At 51.3% G+C, this 21,376-nt stretch overlaps 2 protein-coding genes across 2 annotated transcripts; one reads left to right on the top strand and one right to left on the bottom strand.

The window, feature by feature from the left end:
* Nucleotides 1-1,857: 1,857 nt before the first annotated feature.
* On the bottom strand, nt 1,858-2,244 carry LOC136455287 (uncharacterized). Its single transcript, XM_066455382.1, has one exon. The coding sequence runs from the start codon at nt 2,242-2,244 to the stop codon at nt 1,858-1,860; it is 387 nt and encodes a 128-aa protein (XP_066311479.1).
* A 16,153-nt stretch (nt 2,245-18,397) lies between these two features.
* Nucleotides 18,398-19,958, top strand: LOC136455286 (LRR receptor-like serine/threonine-protein kinase RPK2). The gene is given in 5 exon segments (XM_066455381.1): nt 18,398-18,433; nt 18,689-18,905; nt 19,043-19,112; nt 19,114-19,703; nt 19,789-19,958. Coding segments are annotated over 5 exon segments (1,083 nt in total).
* The last annotated feature ends 1,418 nt before the right edge of the window (nt 19,959-21,376 follow it).

The following is a 21,376-nucleotide window of genomic DNA, read 5'->3' as shown; positions in this document are numbered from 1 at the left end:
ACACCTTTGTTGCTTGATTAGTATCTTTGGAAGGTGCTAGAGAACATAGATAGAGGGGTGTAGTCTTGGCTAGAGCAATAGTTATAATTCCGCACTTGTTTCGGTTAGCCGACACAATTAATTTTAGAAAAGACTATTCACCCCCCCTCTAGTCCGCCATCTCAACCCTTCACCACGCCGGCGCCTCTCTTCATCAGTGACCCATCGAAGTACATCGTCCAGTACTCTTGGTCGATGGCTGCTGGCGACATCTAGACCTCGGTCCATTATGCAATGAAATCGGCCAATGCTTGGGACTTGATGGTCGTCTGAGGGGCATACGAAATGCCCTAACCCATCAGCTCGAGTGCCCACTTTGTGATTCTCCCTGTGGCATCCCAGTTTTGGACGACCTTGCCGAGGGGGAAGGACGTCACGACCGTCATTGGGTGTAACTCAAAGTAGTCACGCAACTTCCTTTTGGCGATCAGGATGGCGTAGGATAGTGAGTCTTGGAGTTGGACAAGACTTCGCTAACAAAGTATATGGGACGCTGCACCTTGTGGGCGTGTCCCTCTTCCTCCTACTCTATCACCAGGGCCGCGCTGACCACCTATGTGGTGGCTGCAATGTAGAGTAGGAGTGGTTTCCCATTGGTTGGTAGGACTAGAATCAGGGCTCTCATTAGGGTTTCCTTAACCTTGTCAAGTGCCTCCTGAGCCCAGGTGTCCACGCAAATCGGTTGGTTTTCTTCAGAAGCCGATATAGGGGGACACCTCGTTCGCCGAGGCGCGAGATAAAATGGCTAAGTGCGGTGAGGCACCTCGTAACTCACTGCACTCCCTTTAGATTCTGGATCGGCCCCATCCTCATGATGGCAGAGATCTTCTCTAGGTTGGCTTCGATGCCACGCTCGGAGATGATAAACTCAAGCAGTATACCCCTTGGACCCCTAAAAACGCATTTCTCAGGGTTGAGTTTGATGCCATTTGCCCGGAGTTTCACGAAGGTTTGCTCTAGGTCTGCTACGACCTGGTTAGCCTGTTTAGACTTGACTATGATGTCATCTATGTAAGCCTCAATGGTTCGCCCGATGAGGTCCCCGAAACACTTGAGCATACAATGCTGGTATGTAGCCCACATGTTCTTCAGACCAAACGGCATCGTGACATAGCAGAATGATCCAAATGGGGTGATGAAAGAAGTCATGAGCTGGTCAGATTCTTTCATTGCGATATGATGGTACCCGGAGTACGCATCGTGGAAGCAGAGGGTTTCACACCCCGAGGTCAAGTCAACTACTTGATCTATACGTGGCAAAGGAAATGGATCCTTTGGACATGTCTTGTTGAGACTCATGTAGTCAACACACATTCTCTATTTTCCATTCTTTTTTCGTACAAGAATGGGATTGGCTAACCACTCGGGATGATACACTTCCTTAACGAATCCAACCACCAAGAGCTTTGTGATCTCCTCACCGATGGCCCTATGCCCCTCCTCATCAAAGTGATGTAGCTGTTGTTTTATCAGCTTGGAGCCTGGCTTGATCTTCAAGGCATGCTCGGTGATTTCTCTCGAAATACCCGGCATGTCCGAGGGTTTCCACACTAAGATATCTCTATTAGAGCAGAGTAAGTCGACGAGCGTGCTTTCCTATTTAGACGAAAGCATGGTGCCGATACGCACCACTTTGCCCTCAGAGCTGCTGGGGTCTATGAGGACCTCCTTGACACCCTCTACGGGCTCAAAAGATCTAGCCAACTGCTTGGAGTCAGGTGCTTCCTTGGTGGTCCCCTCCTTGATGACTGCGAGCTCCTCGAAGGCGATAATCACTGAGGCGTGCTCATAGCACTCAACTTCGCACTCGTAAGCGCGCTAGAAAGAGGTGCCGACGATGATGACTCCATGCGGGCCTGGCATCTTGAGCTTCAGGTAGGCGTAATTGGGGATGGCCATGAACTTCGTGTAGCGTGGTCGTCCTAGGACGGTGTGGTAGGTTCCATGGAACCCGACCACCTCAAAGGTGAGGGTCTCCATCCTATAGTTGGTCGGATCCTTGAAGGTGATGGGCAGGTCAATCTGTCCGAGTGGTATGGCCTGTTTCCCTGGCACGATGCCGTGGAAAGGTGCCCTGGTCGGTCGGATACGTGACCGATCGATGCCTATTAGATCAAGTGTCTCTATGTACACGATGTTGAGGCCGCTTTCTCCATCCATCAGTACCTTAGTGAGCTGCTTCATACCAATGATTGGGTTGACCATGAGCGGATACCATCCCAGCTGTGGGATGCTTTCTGGGTGGTTAGATCGATCGAAGGTGATGGCGAACTCCGACCATCATGAAAGATGGTGCGGCTGGCTCGGCCATGTAGACCTCGTGATGCGTGATCTTCTAGCGACGCTTGGAGTCATAGGCCGCCATCCCACCGAAGATCATGAGGCAGCCATCTAGGGTCAGAAAGCCACCATCCTTCCCCTTGGCGTCGTCCGTCACTGGCTTAGGCTTATTTCTCTGGTTCCCCTTGTTAGAGCCACCAGATAGGAACCGCTTCATGAGGGCATAGTCCTTGTACAGATGCTTAACGGGGGAGGCGTGGTTTGGGCATGGCCCCTCGAATAGCTTCTCGAAGTGGTCGGGAGCTTTCTCGATAGGTGCCCGACCACCTTTCCACTCGGCAGTGGCCATGAGTGAGCCCCTGTGCTGCTGCTTGTTCTTCTTTTTGCTGGGGCGGTCGGAGGTGCCTTCACCGGCATCCTCATCCCACCTTGCTTTGCCCTTAGAGCGGTCGAAACTCGCTCCGACCGCCTCCTTGCCTGAGGCGTGGCTGGTCATGATGTTGAGGAGCTCCTTGGTGGTCCAAGGGCCCTTGCATCCCAGCTTGTGGACCAGGGACTCATAGGTGGACTCGGATAGGAAGGCTCCGATGACGTCGGCGTCGACGACATCGGGCAACTTATTGCATTGCATGGAGAAGCGTCAGATATACTCGCCGAGAGTCTCTCCAGACTTCTGTCGGCATTTTTTAGATCCTAGGATTTCCCAGGGTGCGTGTAGGTGTCCTAGAAGTTTCCCACAAAGATCTCCTTCAAGTCTACTCAACTTTGAATCCAGTTGGGTGAAAGGTGCTCTAGCCATGTTCGTGCCGAATCGACCAGGAACAAGGGGAGGTTGCGGATAATGAAGTAATCACTATCCATGGCGCCGACTTGACAAGCAAGACGGTAGTCCTCGAGCCACAGGCCAGGGTTCATTTCCCCAGAGTACTTCGGGATGTTGGTTGACGGTCGATACCACGGTGGGAAAGCCACGTTGAGATGTGTCGACCAAAAGCTTGGGGCCCTGACAGGTCGGGGCTCGGGCTCTAGTCTTCGCCGCTATCATAGCATCCGCTATGATGAGGATGGTAGCCATGACCGGCCTCCTCTCTCTTGTCCCCCTGTCCGCACCTACGGGCGTCCAGGGTGTTACGTGCGTCATGGTTGGGCCCGAGACGCTCATGCACTGGGACCATGGCAAGCCCCCCGCCGTCGTCTGGCGCCTAGTGGATGGATACGTCCCAGCCATGACTTCCTGAAGACACGTGCTGAGTGGCATTGAGCTCACATAGCTGAGACAACGACCTTTTCTCTTGCTGCATAGCCGCACGCTCGAGCAGCGTGCGGATCTCACGATGGGCCCAGCGATCTTTGGGTGTCGTGGGCTTCGGGAGCCCTCAGAGCAGGGCCACCATGGCAACTATGTTTTGGCTTGCTCGAGCGAAGTGCGGGAGGCCTCCATAATCCTCGACGATCCTCCAGTTTACGTCATGCTCGAGCTCCACACACTCCTGCTCCAGTTGGAGTCGCGCATCCTCGATCTCCTTATGTCGTGCCCTCAGCTATTCTACTCGCAGGTGGGGCGGGCCCCCTGCATCTCCCTCGACATTGTCATCAGGGTCGTTCGTAGGAGCAGCCCTCCCTCATGGATGCTTTCGACGCGCCCCTCGGGGGTGTCAGCCATGAAGCATTCTTGCGAGGGGTGATGGCTTCCCCTACTGGAGTCAGAGTCGGAGATCATCTCTGAATCTTCCACGAAAGGTCATGAAAGATTCCACGACATAGTCCGTCATACCCCATGAATTCGTCGTTCATGGGGGACGGGTGCATGCGCTGCACCGCGAGGTGACCAATGGTTCTCGCGGCGTTGTGCAGACCGAACGGGAATATTGTTGGGGTGTCCCGAGTGAGGTATTCTAGGGAGAGCGGTTCCCCTCCGGCAAGCTACGTTATGACGTTGGCAAACGAGAAGGTGAGGCAGCGTAGGTCCTCCTGGGACAATCCATTCCATCCCGGTAGGCGGCATGGCTAGCAGACATCCCCGTTGGAAGTCGTATGGGGATTAGGTAGCACAACATCGGCACGCCCGACACTGTTGGCTACGTGAGTCCTCAGGTATGGCCCGTCATGGCCGCGGGTCATGTCAAGACACGCCTACTCTCTTTCTGGCATCAGAAGTTTGACCCTGGGCTCATACCAGTAGACCCTGGGCTCGTACCCTCAAGATGCACCTACTCCCCCTCGAAGGGTCTAGCGAGGCAAAGTCAATGTCCGAGAGATCAGGCGAGACGGAGCCCACACCCTCGAGGTCGGGCGACGTTGGGCCCGCACCCTAAGGGTGCGGGCGAGTCAAAGCCCGTACCTTCGGGGTTGGGCGAGGCGGAGCCCGTGCCCGAGGGGTCGAGCGAGGCGGAGCCTGTGCTCTCGGGATCGGGCAAGGCGGTTCCCGTGCCCTCGGGGTCGGACGTGACGGGGCTCTCGCCTGAGGGGTTGGACGAGACGGAGCCCACGCCCTCGAGGTTGGGTGGCCCAGATCCCATGTCCTCGAGGTCGGACGAGACGAAGCCCGTACCCTCGGGGCCGGGTGAGACCAAGATACGCTCTTGAACATCCAAGGGAGTTAGCGTTCGCGACCGTCAGCTTCCTTCTTTCGGGTATCCCTAATCCTAATACCCGACATTGGGGCTGTTTGGTTAGCCAGCTAACCTCTAGTCAAGTTCCAGTAGACCAGCTACGAGATGTTTGGTTGCCTGGTTTGGGCACATAGCTAGGTTTAGCTAAGTCAAGAAGGACCCCATAGCCAGACTTCCTAAAAACGGATCGTCAAGCCATTTCCCACTAGCCACCTTGGCAAGCGCATCCCGTCCTCTGGTCACCTCCCTCCTCAGCCTCGTGTTGTGCCGTTGTCCCTGCCCCTGCCCCTACGCCGGTGACTCCCTTCCTCCGCTCTCCTCCCTCCTCGCTCTCATGCTACGCCGCTGTCCCTACTCACGTCTCCCCATGCCTCTGTCGAATTCTGCTGGGCCCACGCCTTCGCCACATCCCGCCAGCCCCGCCTCCGCCGGTTCTCGCTGGCCCTGCTTCCGCCGGTTCCCACGGACCCTGCCTCCACCGCACTTGTGTGCGAGCTCCTCCCGTAGGTCCTAGAGCCGATTGACGAGGACGCGCACCTGGAGCCAGTCGATGTGCGCCGCTTGGTCGGCGAGGACGCGCACCTCGCCTCTCGCTCGGTGCACGTCCTGGAGGTGGTGGTGGAAATAGCCCGGACCAACGATGAGGGCGAAGGCGGTGTGCGAGGCGGAGGTGCTCGAGGGGGCGGCACGCGGGTGCTTCGCGAGGATGCCCTCGTTGCGCGAGGGCGTAGGGCCGGTGGCCGGCGCGGCCTCCGACGCCCTACCGAGGAGGGGTGGGTTGGAATTGTGAAGCTTGATGATGTGAGGCCCGCGCTGGACGGCCATCGGAGGCGACTGGCATGGCCGCAGTGGGGATTGTGTGGATTCGTTGCTCGCCGGACATGGTGGTGCTACTGGTGGATGGTGGAAAGTCCACCTCCATTCTTATGCAAGGTGATTCTATCATCATAGCCAAGACCAACCAAACAACCTAAGGTTCCATTGCCAGAGCCTGTCTTAGGCTGCCGTGGCTTAAAATGTAAGCCAAACTAGCTTTAGGAAGACAACCAAACAGACCCTGTAACTCCCCAAGAGGTTTAGTCGGCCGGCCGGCGGGCCGGTCGGTCAGCGCGAGATACAGTGGCTGTTGACGGGGCCGGAAAAGCGAGGGTGCAAAGCGATGGAAGCATGAGGAGCAGAGAAAACAAAAGGGCAATGGCGATCGAGGCATGAGCTGTGGTGTCGTGGTAGTGCCACCCACGCCACCTCATCTCACCTCACTGGACCGACGGACGAGACACTGCGCCGCGTCGCGCTCTTTTCCCGTGTCCCGCGGCCTTGATCCGCGAGGCGCGTATCATTGCGGCGGCCCGCTGCGCTGGCACCAGCTGGGTGCCGACAGGTGTGTCGGACGGCGCCTAATTCGCAGCCTCACGGCTGGGCGCCACGGCGCCACGTCCGTGTGCGGTAAGATGGACCGTCCTCTTTTGATGGTCAGTTCAGGTTCAGCCCCGTTGGAAGCTACAGTAGCTGCTACCGCAGCAACGATTACGACGCCTTCGGTTGTTTTGGGCGGGCCGTTGGTACCTTTCCGTGGCGTGCTTGGCAAACTGTTTGTTGAACACATCCTTTGTTTAGTACTAGCAATTAGACTTGTTGACTCAAGGTTTTGAGCGGTTTAGGCAGTTTGGGTTAAGCGGTTTAGATGGGTTCAAACCATTTTATATTCATGTTTGCTAGGCTTGCACACCGGAGTACGGGTACCGGACTGAAAATCAACAGCGTGCGGGTACCGGACTGAAAATCAACAGCTTTGTTTAGGCTGCGTTTCGATCCGCAGAGGATTATAAGAATCCAGATTACAGAGAGTGATTTTAAAAAGAGTAAAGTGCACCGGCGGTCCCTAAACTTGTACTGCTGTGTCATCCTGGTTCCTAAACTCGCAAATCAACCGTTTAGGTCCTTAAACTTATTCATCTATGTCATCTCGGTCCCTAAACTTGTTCGGCTGTGTCATTCTGGTCCTTAAACTTGCAAATCAACCGTTTAGATCCTCAAACTTGTTCAGTTGTGTTATCCCGATCCCTAAACTTGGTTTTGAGTCTCATCTGAGTTAAAATAGGGTGATCTAAAAACTTTGTATCAAAAAATAATTCATAACTTTTTCATATGAACTCGAATGAAGACGAACTTTATATCAAAATTGAAGCCCTTGACGCGATCTACGACTTTATAGTTGAAAAGTTTTTGAATTAAAACTGTTTAGGGTCCCAAAATATTATTGTATGTTTATAAATTTTAAAATTTGAAATTTAAAATTAAATTTTGGGACACTAAATTACTTCAAACAAAAAACTTTTCAACTACAAAGTTGTAGATCATATTGAGAACTATAACTTTTATATAGACCATATCAATATCCAAGATTGTTTGATAATTTTAAATTTCAAATTTCAAAATCTTAGATATTAAAATTTAAAATTTAAAATTATCAAACAATTTTGGATATTGATATGGTCTATATGAAAGTTATAGTTCTCAATATAATCTACAACATTGTAGTTGAAAAGTTTTTGTTTGAAGTCATTTAGTGTCCCAAAATTTAATTTTAAATTTCAAAATCTATAAACATATAATAATATTTTGGGACCCTAAACAATTTTAATTCGAAAACTTTTCAACTATAAAGTCGTAGATCACGTCGAGGGCTTCAGTTTTGATATAAGGTTTGTCTTCATTCGAGTTTATATGAAAAAGTTATGAATTATTTTTTGATATAAAGTTTTTAGATCACCCTGTTTTGACTCAGATGAGACTCAAAACCAAGTTTATGGACCGGGATGACACAACTGAACAAGTTTGAGGACCTAAACGATCGATTTGCAAGTTTAGGGACCAGGATGACACAGCCGAACAAGTTTAGGGACCGAGATGACGTAGATGAATAAGTTTGAGGACCTAAACGGTCGATTTGCGAGTTTAGGGATTGGGATAACACAGCGGTACAAGTTTAGGGACTGCTGGTGCACTTTACTTTTTTAAAAATTGGGATTCTGAACAGTGATAACCAGTTATGTTTGGATCCCAGATTTATATTATTCGGATACTAGTATAAATATATAATTCACATATTATTCTAACTGACCAATCCAATTGTGCACCAGATCGCACTCTGTGCTATGATGAACACATAACTGCAAGTGATTTGTATGAACTACTCTAGTAGTTACGACAATCTCTGAACAAGAAATCGGCGGCACCCGTCTAGTAGTTGATGAAGACCCCATCTAGAGACGGCACCCGTCTGGCAGCCAATTTTGCGAGGAAATCGACGGTATCGTTGTCCTTTTGGAGGACATGATGCAGTTCGATCCCTCAGAATTTGTCCTCGAGCTTGCGCACCTCCTGGCAATATGCTGCCATGAGAGGGTTCTTACAGGAGGACTCCTTCATGACTTGGTCGACGACCAACTCCAAGTCACCGCGGACATACAGCCGCATGGCGCCGAGCTCGACGGCGATGCGCAGTTCGTTGATGAGGGCCTCGTATTCCGTGGCATTGTTTGTGGCTGAAAAATGGAGACGGATCGCGTAACGGAGCCAGCTTCCATCTGGGGAGATCAGAACCACTCCAGCCCCCGACCCGAGAGCCATGACCGACCCATCAAAGTACATCGTCCAATACTCGAGGGTGACGTCCGGGGTCGAGAGCTGGACTTTCATCCATTCGGTGATGAAGTCAGCGAGAGCCTAAGACTTAATAGCAGTGCGGGGGATATACCTGATGCCATGACCCATGAGCTCGAGAGCCCACTTGGAGATCCATCCCACGGCATCGTGGTTGCAGATGATGTCTCCCAGTGGGTATGAAGTGATGACCATGACTTCGTGGTCGGTGAAGTAGTGCAGGAGCTTCCGGGTTGCCATCAACATGGCGTATAGAAGCTTCTAAACCTAGAGGTATCAAACCTTGGTGTCGGTGACTACCTCACCGACGAAGTACATTGGTCATTGGACCTTTAGGGGTGTCTTGGCTCCTCCCTTTCGATGACCAGGGCGACACTCACAATGTGGTTGTTTGTCGTGATGTAGAGGAGGAGGGGTTCTTCCCATTCGGGAGCGACGAGGACTGGGGCCGACGTCAGTGTTGCTTTGAGGCTTTCCAAGGCCTACTGTGCCTCTTCTGTCCAGACGAGTGCATCTATCTTCTTGAGAAGTTTATAGAGAGGCATCCCCCGCTCCCCTAGTCGGGAGATGAACCGGCCCAAGGCAGTCAAACAGTCGGTGAGCCTCTAATCCCTCTATACGCCCTTGATGTTGTGTATAGGGCCCATGTTGGAGATGGCTATGATTTTTTCAGGGTTGGCTTCGATGGTGTGTTCGGATACGATGTATCCGAGCAGCTTCCCCTTCAAAACCCTGAAAATGCATTTTCAGGATTCAATTTGACACTGAACCTTTGGAGGTTTGTGAAAGTTACGGCCAAGTTTGCGATCAGATCACTAGCTTGAGCCGTTTTCACCACTATGTCATCTACATAGACGGCGATTGTTGGTTTCAGCCACTCAACATGGTCAGGTTGGTCGGGCGGGTCAACTTGGTCGGCAAAGCACCGCTGCATGCACCGTTGATAGGTGGCGCCAGCGTTCTTCAGACCGAAAGGCATGGTTACATAGCAGTACGAACCATATGGGGTGATGAACGAAGTCACGAGCTGGTCAAACTCTTTATCGCGATCTGGTGATAGCCTAAGTAGGCATCTAGAAAAGAGATGTCACAGCCTAAGGTGGAGTCGACTATCTGGTCTATGTGTGGCAAAGGAAAATGGTCCTTTGGACATGCCTTGTTGAGGCCAGTATAATCAACACACATTCTCCATTTCCCAGTCTTCTTTTTTACAAGAATAGGATTAGCTAGCCAGTCAGAGTGGTATACCTCTTTGATGAATCCGACTGCCAGGAGTTTTCCAATCTCCACGCCTATGGCCCTATGCCTCTCATCATCCAAGCGACGTAGGTGTTGCTTGGCGAGCTTTGAGCCCAGGACAAGGCGTAATGTGTGCTCGGCGACCTCTCTTGGTATGCCCGGCATGTCAGAAGGTTTCCACGCAAAGACATCACGATTGGCATGTAGGAAGTCGGCGAACTCGCTCTCCTATTTAGCCAGGAGCTTGGTCCTGATCCGCATTGTCTTGGTTGGGTCGGTGGGGTCGATCCCCACTGCCTTGGTTTCCTCGATCGGATGGAAGGCACTCGATGAGGTTGGCTCGTTGCAGTCTGGGACTGTTGGAGTCGATGAATTCCTAAGCTCTGGGAGCTTGGTGGAGTTGATGATGGCAGTGGCGAGCTCGTAATGCTCGCGATCGCACATGTAGGCGTGCGAAAAGGTGCTACCCATGGTGATGACGTCGTTTGGTCCTGGCATCTTCAACTTGAGGTAGGTGTAGTTGGGGATCACCATGAACTTGGCATAGTATGGCCACCCCAAGATGGCGTGGTAGGACCCTAGAAAGTCCAGCACCTCAAAGGTAAGGACCTCCGAGCAGAAGTTGGCTCAGTCGCCTAATGTGACAGGCAGGTCGATCTACCCGAGCGGGTACACCTGCGTCCCCGGGATCACACCATGGAAGGGAGAGCTCACTGGGCAAAGCTCCAACCAGGGGATGCGCATGGCGTCGAGGGTGTCGACATAGAGAATGTTGAGGCCACTACCTCTGTCCATCAGCACCTTGGTGAGGCACTTCTTACGGACAATGGGGTCGACTACAAGCGGGTAGCGACCTGGTTGGGTGATGTGGGAAGGATGGTCTCTCCGATCAAAAGTGATCGGGGAGTCTGACCAGCTAAGAAAAGAGGGGATGGCCGACTCGGCGGCGCATGTCTCTCTATAGCGTACCTTGTGCTGGCGCTTAGAGTGGATGGCATTAGATCCCCCAAAGATCATGAGGCATTCCTCGGGGTTGGGGAAGCCATCATCATCCTTGCCCACCGTGCCTCCTTTCTTGGCCGCCTCCTCCTTGCCTTTCCCTTCCTTTGGCTTGCCAGCATGCCGTAGAAAGCACTTGAGGAGCTCACAGTCCTTGTAGAGGTGCTTGATGGGGTAGGCATGGTTGGTGCATGGACTCTCCATGAGCTTGTTGAAGTGGTCGGGCTGTCCCTACTGGGGCTGCTTGCCCGCACGATCGGTCATGGTGACCACGACTGGGTTGGCCGGTCATCGTTGATCCTTCTTGTTCTTGTTGCCGTTTGTGTGGAGGGGTCTTCACCTTGGTCCTCGCGCTTGGCCTTGCCCCTATCTCGACCGCCGCTAAAGACTACTCCGATGGCCTCCTCGCCGAAGGCATGGTTTGTGGCGATGTCGAGCAGGTCGCGGGTGGTACGGGGCTTCACACAGCCGAGCTAGTGGATCAAGCACTCATAGGTTGTCTTAGAGAGGAACACGTTGATGACATCTGCGTCAACGACATGAGGAAGGGAGTTGCACCGCTTTGAGAACCTACGGATGTAATCCTGAAGGGACACACCGGGCTCCTGCTGGCAACCCTTGAGGTCCTAGGAATTCCTAGGATGGACATATGTCCCCTAGAAATTCTTGACAAAGACCCTCTTGAGACCTGCCTAGTTGCGGATGTTGTCGGGCGGAAGGAACTTGAGCCATGCTCGAACATGCTCCGCCACGTAGCTGAGGAGATACTAGATGATGAAATGGTCATCATTCACTCCTCCGGCTCGGTAGGCGAGCTAGAAGCCTTCGAGCCATATACCGGGGTTCGTTTCCTCGGTGTATCTGGCGATGTTGGTGGGTGGTTGGAAGCACTATGGGAATAGCACTTTCTAGATGCGATGACCAAAGGCCCATGGTATTGGGCCATTCGAGCTAGGACTCTGGCCATTTGGTCGGCCACCATGCCGAGGGTGCGTGTCCCCGCACTCCTCGATGGTCAGGCCAGGGCCTATATCACCTGCTCTCATCGCCACTCGATAGGCGTCATCATCGTGCCAGGTATGGCATCAATTGTTGATGACGCTACAAGCGTCATAGTTTGGCCCAAGGCGTTCGCGCATAGGTGGTCATTATGGAGCGGGCGCCGGGTCGAGCTGTGGTGCAGCCACGGCCTCCTGCCCCACCCTCGGCAACAACAGTGGTGTGTGAATAGAGCGATTCAACTGGTGCGGCCCTAGTCCTCCGGTTGGGCAAGAGGCTGTGAGCCAGCATCGCGACGCGGAGCTCTCTGCCTGTTGAACAGTTGTGGTCTCCACTAGCACCTGGAGGTTCCGGTGGATAGCTTGTTCTTGGGGGTTGGCCGGCTGGGGGAGGCCGCGCAGAAGCATCACCGCAGCAACGATGTTCTGGCCAGCTTGAGCGAACTGAGGGGGGTTGTTCCCTCCGTCCAGGATGTTGTGCTGGACCTAACGGGTGCGACCTCGGACGCCACTCGCCGGGTTACGCGCGCATGGCACAGCATGCTGCGCCGAGCACGCCAGCGTAGGTGGCGGCTGGCTCTGCCGCATTTGTCGTAACTCCTCGCTGTGCTTCTACACACATGTGAGGGCCTCCACACGAGGGTCCAGAGGGGTGTGAGTCTATAGAGACTCCGCTACCACCAGTGGCTGTCCTGGAGCATCCACCATAGCGCACTCCTAGGACAGAGGGTGGCTAGGTGCCACGACATCGCTGATGCTAGAGCCGTCGCTTTTGACCTCATCATCCATGAGGTCGTGAAAGGAGGCGGGAGCGTAGCCCGCCATCCACATGAATTTGGATGTGAGAGGGGACAGCGTCAGCATCCTTTGGAGCCCCCGCGCGTATGCGTCCACGGGAGACGTGAAGCCGTAGGGGAATCGGTCGTACAACGGTCGCAGTGGGGACAACGGTGTTCCTCCGGAGAATTGGTGAAAGGTATTAAACAGTGAGTAAAGAGCAACATGTATGTTACTCACCATGGAGTTTGAGCCCTGTATGGGCTCGAAGCGAAGCGCTGGTGTTTCGATGTTGAGGTCATCGAGTGGCCCACGGCCGGCGGAGGGCGCTCCTCCTCCAGTGGACGCCGGGACGAGCGCCTCTTCGTGGAGGCGCAGTACGCCGAACCGGTCGGTGACGAAATCCAGATTCCCAAAGAGGAAAGTCTAGAGCGGCTGGAAGACGGGAGGAACCCACATCCCAACAAGTGAGAGCGTAGGAAACTCTAGTGAGCCAAAGCGAATCGTATCGCTTGAGCCCACCATGCCGAAGGTGGTGGAAAGGTGGGCCATCCGATGACCAAAAACATGAACGCACGGCGTCCTCCCCACGGACGGTGCCAACTATCGGTGCAAAAAGTGACCCAACAAGTAAATATTTGTAGTTTTGCCGTGCGTTGTGATCAGATGTGGCCTAACACTCAATGACACAGGATTTATACTGGTTCAGGCAATGTGCTCTACGTCCAGTTTCAGTCGGTTGGTGACTTTATTCCTAAGCCCAGGTGCTCAAAGTTTGCTGTGGGGTTACAAACGAGTAGGAATGAGAAGGGGGATGTTAGAGGCTCGGTCGGACTCTGAACCGAACGGGCGAGAGTGACGGGTGCTCTAACATGCGCTAAGTATTAGAGCGTATGCTCTGTGTAGCTGCGGGGTTATAGAACCGTTGAGCTATTCGAGTGCTCAGGTTGCTTGGAGCTAGAGAGAACGTCCAGCCTCTTTTCTTTCGAGAGTCGAGAGAACGTCCTCCAAGAGGAGAGAGCGCATCCCCTTTTATAGTTGAAGGGGATGGTGAAAGGTCCTTGTTTGGTTTTAGTAATTGAGTGACAACTTAGGTGGACTAATTGTGTTTATGTGAGATACACAGGTGATTAGTCCACATGTACATGTGTGTGAGCAACATATGCCATGAAGGTGAAAATGGCTTGGAGATGTTGCAAAGCTCACACATGTGATGATGAAGGAGCTTAAATGCACATGAGACATGACATTGAGTCATGTGATCAAGGTGGAGAAGATCAAGACAAGACTTGGCTTGATGGACCGGTTGCAAGCGTGAAGGGCAAGTCGAAGGCTTTGGAGTGATGGACCGCGTGGCGGTGAAGCTTGAGCAAGACTTGGCGTCGATGGACGATGGCAACGGTGAAGAGCAAGTAGAGTCAAGATCGATGAACCAATATGATCATGTGATGATATGAAGTGGATCATATCATTGTTGATCGTGTTGGTGCATGTGTTGCATCGACATTGAAGGAGATGGAATGGAATGTGCAAGGCAAAGGTATAACCTAGGGCATTTCATTTCATCGGTCATAGGTGTGTAGAGAAGTTTATGACCGGGTTTAGGATAGATGGCCGTACTATCAAGAGGGGCAAACTTGTTTGCATATCGGTCATCTAGTGCCACTCGAGTGATCTAACTTTGCATTATCGCTAGGATCGAGTGGCGTGGCAAGTTGAGTGGCTAACATCCTTTGGGAAATGATTGTGAAAATGCTAACGCACATACACATGGTGGTGTACACTTGGTGGTGTTGGCACATTTACAAAGGCGGTGGTGTTTGCAGGGTTGAGATGGGTTTGGGGGATTCGGCGCTTTCGGGAAAATGGAATGTCTATTTTCTATTGCGCCGGATGCAAATTCTGGTGGTTAGCACATTGGTGCAAGGGTGAAGAAGTTAGAAGTGAAAACGAGTTGGTCGCGAAGATGCTGGTGTCGGTCAACTGACCGGACGCTGGATCTGAATGCACTGGACGCTGGAAGGCTACGTCTGGTTAGGCTGACGTATGGTGACGCAGTAGCTGGAGTGTGACCGGACGCTGGCTGCGTCCGATCGCGTTCGACCGGACGCGTCTGGTCATGCTCGGGAGCTTACTGGAAACGATCGGACGCTGGGGGTTCAGCGTCCGGTCAGTTGAAGCTGGAGCGTCCGGTCAGGTCAAGTGACCGTTGAAACCGGGACACGTGGTCGTCTACGAGCGACCGGACGCTGGGGTCCAGCGTCCGGTCAACACGACCGGAGCATCCGGTCGGCTCGACCGTTGCCTAGTGAAGGGGTAACGGCTAGTTTAGCCCTTGGGGCTATAAATAGAAGTGGCCTTCGGCCATGGCTGGGGCTGAGCACCCAAGGGGACTTAGTGTCCATGCTTGTGAGTGCTTGGGAGCCCTCCATCACACATATACTTGATAGTGATCATTCGATTGTGTGAGTGAGCGATTCTAGTGCGATTGCATCGTGAGGTTGCATCGAGTGGCACTAGGTGATCGAGTTGCAAGCCGATGGTGCTTGTTACTCTTGGAGGTTGCCACCTCCTAGATGGCTTGGTGGTGGTCTCCGTCGAAGCCCGCAAGAAGCTTGTGCGGCGCTCCGGAGAAGTGCTTTGTGAGGGGTATTGTGCTCGCCCCGCGGGAGCCGCGAAGAGCAACTTTAGTAAAGCGTGTCATTGAGCTACCCTCACTTCCGGGGTAGGTTCTTGCGGCGCCCAACGTGCGGGCTTGGCGGGTGATGCCAATTAGCCGCCGAACCACCAAGTGAACGGTCGACACAACGGGGACTAGCGTGTTGGCAAACACGTGAACCTCGGGAGAAAAATCATCGTGTCAACCTTGTTCTTCCCATTGGTTTGCATCCCCGTTACACAAGCTTGCAATTACTTTCATATACATTGAGCTTGTGTTGTTGCTTTAGTAATTAGTTAGCTTGTGTAGCTTGCTAATCATCTTCTTGCTTGTGTAGCATAGAAGTAGCTCCCTTGCGTGGCTAATTTGGTTTGTGTAACCTTGTTAGTCACATTGCTTAGTTTGTGTAGCTAAGTATTTGCGCTCTCTAATTCGGCATTGGTTGCCTTGTTATTGAGCATTGCTAGTGAGCTTAGTTGGCTTTGTGCTTTTACTTACCAGCATGTATAGGAGCTCCCTTGTTGCTTAAAGAACTAGTGGCATAGGTTTGAGTAACCTTGCTCCTAGAATTGTTTAGGAGAACTCTAGCTAGCCCAGCACCTTAGTTGCATAATTAGTATCTTTGCTAGGTGCTAGTGAACATATATAGAGGGGTGTAGTCTTGGCTAGACCAATTGTTTTAATTCCGCATTTATATCGGTTAGACGACGTGATTAAGTTTAGAAAAGACTATTCACCCCCCCTCTAGTCGCCGTCTCAACCCTTCAGATGGCCTTACAAGTCAGAGAAAGAGAGAATGGATACATGTGCTACCTAGCCTTGTTGCCCACGTTGTCGGGTACGAGACGGTCGTCGGCGCCCACAATACTGTTTATGTCAGACGCATATGGCAGGCTCTACCGTGTTCGCCTAGTACGGCAAACGTCGGCGCCTACAATACTATTTGTATTCTGACACGCCTGGAAGGTTGCATAGTGCCCATCTGGTGTGGCCTAGCGGCACCGTCCTGTAGGTGCGCAGGACATGTCAGGGTACGGTCCTTGGTATTGCGGTTGACTTGAGCGTCTTACCTTATCTGCTTTGCCTGATCCCTAGGTCCTCACCGAGCGGGCGTCCCCGGTCGATCGTTCCTAGTTGGCCCCGACCATGTAGGTTGGGGAAGAATCATGAGCAGAGGTCCAGCGTATCCCCAGTCGGAAAAGGAGGTCGAAGTCGGACTGTGTCCCCACCTTGGCCAGGCCTTCTGGTCGGGGACCGGATCGTTGCCCTGGTCTGTCATTATGTATCTGGGCCGGCCTGGGAGGCGCGCGTTGTCGCAACGCTATTTGTTGGTCCGAGTTTTTTGCAGGGAAGCGGGTCCATTGGGGACACTGGGTTTATGAACTCGATAATAATACAAGCAATGTTTTTAACATCTAAAACTCAACTAATATAATACAATCAAATATTTTTAACATCTAAAATTCTTTTTGAGAAAATTGATCTACAATTTTTTGAAAGATTAAAAAGATGTCAGCCACCGGGTACCCCTCTAGCCAATAGATTTCGTTGGCCCTTGGCACAGCCAACTTCAAGTTTCATGCTGACCATCGAAATAACATTTCATTTGTACATAAATTCTGATGAAAATTAAAAGCAGCAACTAAAAGTGACAATTTTACATGAGAAAATATACTTTAAAGATGATGAAATGAAAACTTGAAAACACCATTCCGCATTTCCAAAACCCACCTTGGTTGTGTCAGCAAGCAGAGAGCAGCAACAGCAGTGTGGTAGCAGGTAGAGAGCTGCAGCACCCTCGAGTCTCCTCCTGTTTCTATTTTTTTATCATATCCATGCAACTGAAAATTATGGATAAAAAAAATTATTTTAGAGATCTAGCAACAACAAATATTTTTTTATTTATGAGAACCACAGAATTGTTTAGCTGATAAAACTCTTGAGGATTCAATCTGCCAACAATGGTACCATAAATATGCATTACTGCCATGTCCACACATCAACGAAACAAATCACCACATATAAGCATTTCTTTTACAAAGCTATTTTTTTGCCCGACGAACCGTACTTCATATGTGGATCTTACCTATTGGAATGGAAAAGTAGCGCGTATGGGAAGGATTACAAACCTTGGCAACCTTGGTCTGCATCTCCCAGAGCGCAGTGGCAGATTCCTCAATCTCCTAGAGCCATTACTTCATTTTGTCGAACTCCTGCAGCTGTGCACGAGAACAGATCAGCAATGATGCTAGGGTTTGGGCAATGAGGGAATGGCTGTGGGGGCTGGGTAAAAGAGGTGCAGAGCAGGACCTTGCTGCTTCATCGCCGATGGCGTCCACGTCTACGTCCTCACCATCGATTGGATCCCCATTGCTCCTCATCCTCCATAGCCACGCCGCCGTCGTGACATCGCTGCGTCGTCCCCCACGGGCGGAGATTGCGCCGGCGTTAGCACTGCGCGGCCAGTGGGGGGCGGTCGAAGCGCGGCTAGGGCCACGGCGGGGCTGGCGGACGCGGGAGCCCGACTTTTACCCATGACAGCGGCTGGCAAGGCTGTGGGTGCCGGCGCCGATGGCGCATCGACGGATGCGGCCCGACTTTTTTTCGCAAGAGAAGAAAATGGGGCGTGGGGATTGGGAATCGAACCCTGGCCGCCCATGGGAGTTGACGTTCGTGGCTCGCAGGGACGAAGTCACGTTTGAAGCCTGGAAGGAGCTGCGTTGAAGCCTGGAATTCCCCATGTCGACCCAATTGGTTGGATTGTAGGGGCGATGATTTACTTCACGGGCGAGGTCTCTGGTTCAAGTCTAGGATGGCCTAGCTACGCCAGGAAAAAGAATAGAAGAAGCATCTGACTCTTTCATGCATACTCCACTTGGCTCGGGGGGGGGGGGGGATATAACTCAGTTGGTAGAGCTCCGCTCTTGCAATTGGGTCGTTGCGATTACGGGTTGGCTGTCTAATTGTCCAGGCGGTAATGATAGTATCTTGTACCTAAACCGGTGGCTCACTTTTTCTAAGTAATGGGGAAGAGAGGACTGAAACATGCCATTGAAAGACTCTATTGAGACAAAAAAATGGGCTGTCAGGAGGTAGGATGGGCAGTTGATCATATCTAGTACAGGATGATGGTGAAGCCTTCGGAGATTAGATCTACATCATTGGTCTGTTGTATGAGGGTTTTTCTGGGTGCACAATTTGGTGTGGACGAAAGAACGTTATCTCTGTAGAGGATAATTTTCTGGGTAGAATAAGCGTAATTTTGATTGGTCCCTTGTAATAGAGATGGTTGAGCGTCCCTGGAAGCTCGTGTTCGACGGCAGTGATGAGTGTTGAAACTTGTAAAACGTAGTGTATGTATCTACGTATGACCTGATCTTAGCACAGTTTTCTTTTATAACCAACCGCAACAGGCATAGCTCAAAGAGATTGTTGCCATAGCTTCAGCATCAGCCATTGTTGTGGTTCTGTTAGTTGCACTCACCCTGTGCATCTGCACAAGGAAATGGCCTCAGAGAGCATCAAAGCGCTCTTTTAGGGGAAGGGAAGTCAAGATTTTCGCCGATGTTGAAATTGGAGCCCCCCTGACATATGAGACTGTGGTCCGCGCCACTGGGAATTTCAATGCTAGCAACTGTCAGCCTATTCACTTGGTCGTGTTTGGCTTATAAGCCATGGCTTATCAACCAATGAACAATATTTTTCTCTCACACCAAATCAGCCAACAGTACTTTCAAACATGGCTTATCAGTCAAATAAGCCCAAACAAGCAGGGCGGTGCATCGGCACCGGCGGCTTTGGCGCGACATACGGAGCCGAGGTGGCACCTGGAGTTCTTGTGGCAAAAGAGGCTTGCTATTGGGAAGCAGCATGGCGACAAGGAGTTCCAAGCACAAGTGAGGATCCTTGGGCAATGCTGTCATCCTCGTCTTGTCACTCTCTTGGGGTACCACATCAGCGAGTCGGATATGTTTCTGATATACAACTATCTGCCAGGTGGCAACCTGGAAAGGTTCATACAAGAGAGGGGTAAGAGGCCAATCAGCTGGAGAAGGCTTCACAAGATTGCTCTGGACGTTGCTCGTGCGCTTGCGTACATGCATGACGAATGCGTCCCCCGCATTCTGCACCGAGATGTCAAGCCAAACAACATATTGCTCGACAATGAATGCAACGCATACCTTTCTGATTTTGGATTGGCGAGGCTTCTCCAGAACTCAGAAACACATGCGACAACGGATGTTGCTGGTACTTTTGGTTATGTGGCTCCTGAGTATGCAATGACATGCCGCGTGTCTGACAAAGCAGATGTCTACAGTTACGGAGTTGTGCTGCTGGAGCTGATTTCAGACAACAAAGCACTGGACCCATCATTTTCTCCATATGAAAATGGTTTCAACATTGTCAGCTGGGCTGTGAATCTTCTTGGGCGTGTTCGCTTCATATCAGCTAGAATATACAGTATTTTTCTCTCACAACAAAACAGTTTCAGCCGGCTTATCAGCCGTCTTTAATATCAGCAGGGTTCGCGAGTTCTTCATCGAAGGCTTGTGGGAGAAGGCCCCGCATGATGATCTGGTTGAGTTCCTGAACCTGGCGGTCCGGTGCACGCAGGAGTCTCTTGCTTCTAGGCCCACAATGAAGCATGTTGTTCGACGCCTAAGGGAACTCCGACCCCCTTCTTACTAGGAAGGCAAGGCGCTCAACACCTAAATACTTAGCTAAGAAGAACTGATGGGCTGATAGTTAGGTTAGGTGGTCTCCCTGCCAAGCCAAGGGGGCTAGTAGCTGTGGTAAGGAGGTGACAACAATTTTATCTCCTCAGCAGCCTCCTCTCCACCAAGTTTTACTGATGCATAACATTCTAGGTAGATGAATGCTTCCTCTAAAAAAATGAAAAACATAGAAAAAGGAAAAAAAAGGTGAAAAAAGAAAACCTGCGTCTCCTTCCAAGTTCCAATGCAGGAGAGCGGTTTAGTTTAGGAAATATGAATCGACTTGTGCTTGGCAGACCTCCCTCGTATCTGGTGCAAACCAACCACTCCGTGCAACTTTAGAAACTACGAATCAGGAGCATAAGATGCTAATTCAATGGACAAGGTTAGATGTGGGATTATTTTATGCTTAAGACCTCCCACCAGCCGGCCACTTTTCCAATACCCCTGCCCCTCGCATCCGTTTCTGGTTGGATTGCAACTCAGCCTTGCTACCTCTTCCACCACCTTCTCGTCAACAGCAGCCTCAGCGATTCCTTCCTTTCTTCTGTCTACTCCAGTAGTAGTATTCAATTGTAGAAGTTCCAGTCCGGGTCACTCTCCGTGATGGGGGCTGACCAAAAGGGTGCTCCCTGACGTAACGTAACGCTTCCTAACGCTGAACATCCTCTGCAGTGGCAAGGCTCTCGAGGTACAAGCGAAGTTCTCCACCAGGTCCTGATCATGGAGCATTGTTAACCCATAATCCAGTTTGTTTCGCTAAAAAGGCAGACTAAAAAGTAATGTTCGCTGATTTTTTTTCTTCGAAAGAACGGCAAAAGCTTTGCCGTGGATTTTATTAGACGATATAATGAAAAAAAAGGGCAAATACAACTCTCTATTTACACCCAGCGTCCCCTGCTAAACAAAACGGAAAACTAGTAAAACGGCAGAAAAAACAACTATACAGAAGAAAAAAGGTAAAAAGACTGAGACTAGGGACACTCCGAAAATAAGAACCCTGGCCCAACTGAAGAAGAGGTCCACTGCTAGTTCGCCGTATTATGAATTGGAGACGTCGCCAAAGAAAATTGACTTATATCATCTTTGCACAAACTTGCAACTTGTCTTGGGCTCAAACTTTTTTGTTGGAAAGTTCGCATATTCCTCTCTTTCCAGATATTCCACCAAAAATAGATTATGATCCCGTCGAAGCGCCGTCTTTGATTTTTGTCAACTTTTCTCCTACATCTTCGCCAGTAATTATGAAGCGACCCAGTTGTGCTTATGGAGCTTAGGTCAGTTAAACTGAACCATATCTTGATCAACTCCCACACTTCCTTAGTGAAAGGGCAATCTTTACACAGGTGCGTTGGTGTCTCTTGATCATTTGTACATAGTTTACATATGGGG

Source organism: Miscanthus floridulus, chromosome 5 (assembly GCF_019320115.1).
Source record: "Miscanthus floridulus cultivar M001 chromosome 5, ASM1932011v1, whole genome shotgun sequence".
Taxonomy (NCBI): domain Eukaryota; kingdom Viridiplantae; phylum Streptophyta; class Magnoliopsida; order Poales; family Poaceae; genus Miscanthus; species Miscanthus floridulus.
Note: the sequence above shows the minus strand (reverse complement) of the source record. Positions and strands in the feature narration are given on the sequence as shown.